The 4,066-nt window shown below is 33.9% G+C and overlaps 1 protein-coding gene across 1 annotated transcript; it reads right to left on the minus strand.

The window, feature by feature from the left end:
- Window positions 1-1,913: 1,913 nt before the first annotated feature.
- LOC113382073 lies at window positions 1,914-4,034 on the minus strand. The gene has a single exon (XM_026620633.1). The coding sequence runs from the start codon at window positions 4,032-4,034 to the stop codon at window positions 1,914-1,916; it is 2,121 nt and encodes a 706-aa protein (XP_026476418.1).
- Between the last annotated feature and the right edge of the window lie 32 nt (window positions 4,035-4,066).

The raw sequence follows: 4,066 nt of genomic DNA on the forward strand, positions 1-4,066 counted from the left end.
TAAGTTGATTGTAGGTAGTAAAATTGTAGAACTGCGGATGCAAAGAGATTTATTCGGCAGAATGCTGGGGATATCCCTTACTCACAAGGTAAATATTCAGAAAGTGTTAACATTTCCACTCACTGCCATGCCAACTTCGATGTGCCATGCAGATGGTTCTATTTATAAAACCGACAAATCTCAAATATTGAAAGTTATTGAGAAAAAACTAATTAACGCTACAGATCAACCACCGTCATCGTTTGATGTTTGTCTAGTTGATGGTTTTTTTCAGTTGCATCTCATGAAAGATGTACCACAAACCTATGACGGCATCTCTAAAAAGTGTTTGAGTTGTATTTGTCAGATAAAGTCTGTTCGCATAGACATTATCTTTGACCAATATTTTTCTCCTTCTATCAAAGATTGTGAACGTTCAAGACGAGAAGAAGCTAATAGGCCAATATCAATTGGACCTAACCAAATTCGACCTCACAATTTTATAGCAGAACTAAAAAACATACCATTTAAGGAAGCACTAGTTAGCTTTTTCATTAATCACTGGGATAGTGAAGATATGGTTCCTTTCATTGGCAATAAAATTTACACAAGTTTTGACAAATGTTATTCATATAAAGTTTTGAATGACAAAGTAATTAAGACAATTGAAGAATCATTGTCATGTGAAGAACACGAAGAAGCCGATTCTAGGATTATTTATCATATTAGTCAAATCGATTTTGATGCAAACGTTGTCGTACGCTGTTCGGATTCTGATATTTTAATCATACTTCTAGGGAATATGAATCATTTAAAGTTGTCGTTGAAAATTTGGATCAATATGGGTGTGGGCAATCATCAGCGTTACATAAATGTTAATCAGGTATACCAAATTCTAGGTGATTCTTTATCAAAAGCTTTACATGTTTTCACGCTATCACCGGATGTGATTACACGCCAGCATTTTTCAGAAAAGGCAAAATTAGGCCTTTTAAGTTATTAGAAACTTCTCAAGAGTACCAGTTGGCATTTGACAGAATTATAACGGATGATGACATAGAAATTGAAGCAATATTTATAACATTAGAGAAATTTATTTGCCAAATGTATGGTGCTAAAAATGATACGGATGTTAATAATGTTAGATTTCATTTGTTCTCAAATACGTTCCGCTCAAAAAAATCTAATGAGAAGTTTGAGAAAAAATATCGAAACTTTGACTCATCCAGTTTACCTCCCTGTAAAGCTGAATTGCAACAGCATTTACTAAGAGTTCGCTATGTGACCAAGCTTTGGAGAAATGCTCACTTACAGCATCCAATATCTTTATCTCCACTGGCTTCTGGTTGGACAATTAATGAAAATAAATACGATTTTGTCTGGTTTGTAGGAGAACAATTGCCATCTTGAGTTACGGATATTATTATGCAAAGTATGTATTAGATAAAATTTTATGAATAATAAACAAAATATGTTACGAATAAGATATACTATTTAGTGTTACAGATCAAAATTTATTAGAAGAAAACGACAATTCTCAAGATGACGACATTAACAATAGTGACAATGAGAGTGACGAAGATGATGATTACGAAGATGCCTCTTTCTCTTGTGGCACTATTATAAACTAAACTGTTGTAAATCTTCTAAATAAACAAAACATTTTTTTTTTTTTTTTTTTTATTTATTTATTTGGCCTTCGACCGTTAGGTCATTTGGCAACATTTACATATTTTGGTGTACATTATTCAATACAGATCAATAATCTTGTTATTACATAAACATAATGGAATCTAATTTATGGTATATGCTAACATAACTGTATACAATATCTATATATATCCAAATACATACAACTATGCCTAAACAAATATCTACCTATATATACATATGCATATACATAAACATATGCACACGTATACACAACATATATATCAAATCCTGATTTTGCAATTATGTAAAAAATTCAGTATATTTTTGTAAAGAATGGGTTTATTCAAAGCCATAGCTATTGCCGTGTTAATGGGGAAAGTTATATTGTTCCTATATAGTTCTTGCAAAAATTCTTCTCTCTGTTTTGTGAATAGGCAGCATTTCCAAAGGATGTGGTCTATTGTTTGAAATTCTGGTCCACAGGAACAGAAGGGGTCCTGTGTTTGTCCAATTTTGTATAAATGAGATCTACAAAAGGTGTGAGCGCATCTAATTCTATTTATCATAGAAATGTCTTCTCTGGTCATTTTTAGATTGCTGAACCAGGTACTAAATGTGACTTGGGGTTTGCAGGATTTAAATAAAGAGCCCTTTGTAGTCGATTCTAGGTCATAATCGTTTTGCCATTGTCTTAGTCCTAGAGTTCTTATTAATCTTTTTAAATCCGTTATTGGCGCCTTTTTCATAGGAACTGCAGCCGTGCATGCTTCTTTTGTCAGTTCGTCTGCCCGTTCATTTCCCCAAATTGAGGAATGGCCTTTAATCCAGGCTAACTTTATTATATATCCAGAAACCAGGAGGGCTTCTATTTTGTGGATGGTATCAAGAGTCAAAAAATTTGCATCTTCTCTTGGTTTGTTCAAAGCCAAAAGGGCGGATTTGCAGTCTGTAAAAATTATTGATTTTCTGAGCTTTTCATTTTTAACGTAGTCTACAGCCGCATTTATGGCTGTTATCTCTGCTGTATATACCGATGCAAAGCTAGGTAATTTGAATTGAGATCGATTATCTTTGGAAGGGACGAAAAACGCGCAGCCGACGTCATTTTCCCTTCTGGATCCGTCTGTATAAATGACTGTAAAGTCTTTGTAATTGTGTTGTAACCATTCTTCAAATTCTAGGTTTTTAATATGGTTTTTAATATTGTGTGCAATATAAGGTACCTGACACCAAGAGATGTAATTCTTGGAAAAAGAGTAATTCTGTGGGAATAGAAAAACTGGAAGTTTACTGTTCGTATAAGTCATATCTTCCAAGGGTTTGATGCGGTAGAAAGCCGTTATCAGAGGGGGAGTAGGTTTATTCTTCCAGTAAATCATTCTATAGTGCAGCTCAGCTAATGTTTGTAGTTGTTTTATAAAGAACGTGTAATCTGAGTTAAATTTTTTAATTACAAACCTGTTCGTAAGTATTTCTCTTCTAATTTTTAATGGAGATTCGCCGGCTTCCACTAACAGGGAGTTGCAAGGTGTTGATCTTATAACCCCCAGGCATAATCTTAGTGCTGAGAATTGCACCTTGTCTAGGGTATACTGATTCTTAGATGATAATCCTCCATAAATCTGACATCCGTAATCAATATGAGATCTTACGATAGCTTTGTAAACAGATATAAGGGAGGTCGGATGTGCTCCCCATTTAGTTCCTGATAGTCTTTTAATAATATTGAGTCCTTTTTCCGATTTTTTGACCACTTCTCTGATGTGTGTCTGGAAGGACATGTTTTTATCGAAGGTTACTCCTAGAATTTTTATACTGTCACATAATTTGACCTGCATGTTGTCTATGTTTAAAACGAGAGTGTTCAATGGTTTTCTATGTCTGCTAAAGATGATCGCTTTTGATTTGGTCGGAGATAGACTTAAATTGTTAGCGTTAAGCCACGCTGATACTTTATTAAGAGAGTCTTGGATTTTCTTTTTGCATTCTTCCATTGATACACCGGAGCAATATATAAATATGTCATCCGCATATTGGAGTATTTTAACTCCATTTATTGTTTGTGTGTTAAGGTCAGACATGTAAATATTGAACAGTAGAGGACTCAAAATTGAGCCTTGTGGTAGACCCGTAGAAATAACTCTTGGACCAATAATCTTATTTTTGAATTTAATGTAAATTGCCCTGTTATCTAATAGTGACATGATAACCTTGGTAATGTTATGTGGAAGATTCATACTATTTAATTTTCGTCTCAATATATTGTGCTCCACATTGTCATAGGCCTTGTGTATATCTGCGGCTATTAGTAGTAAGTATCCATTCCTTGAGTTTGAGATGTGTATATCATTCGATAATACACTCAGTAGGTCAATTGTACCACGACCACGTCTGAAACCCATCTGACAATCATTTAATAAAGATCTATTTTCTA

This window comes from Ctenocephalides felis, unplaced genomic scaffold (genome assembly GCF_003426905.1).
Source record: "Ctenocephalides felis isolate EL2017-DRISC unplaced genomic scaffold, ASM342690v1 CF-g0.4_SCAFFOLD_03265, whole genome shotgun sequence".
NCBI lineage: Eukaryota > Metazoa > Arthropoda > Insecta > Siphonaptera > Pulicidae > Ctenocephalides > Ctenocephalides felis.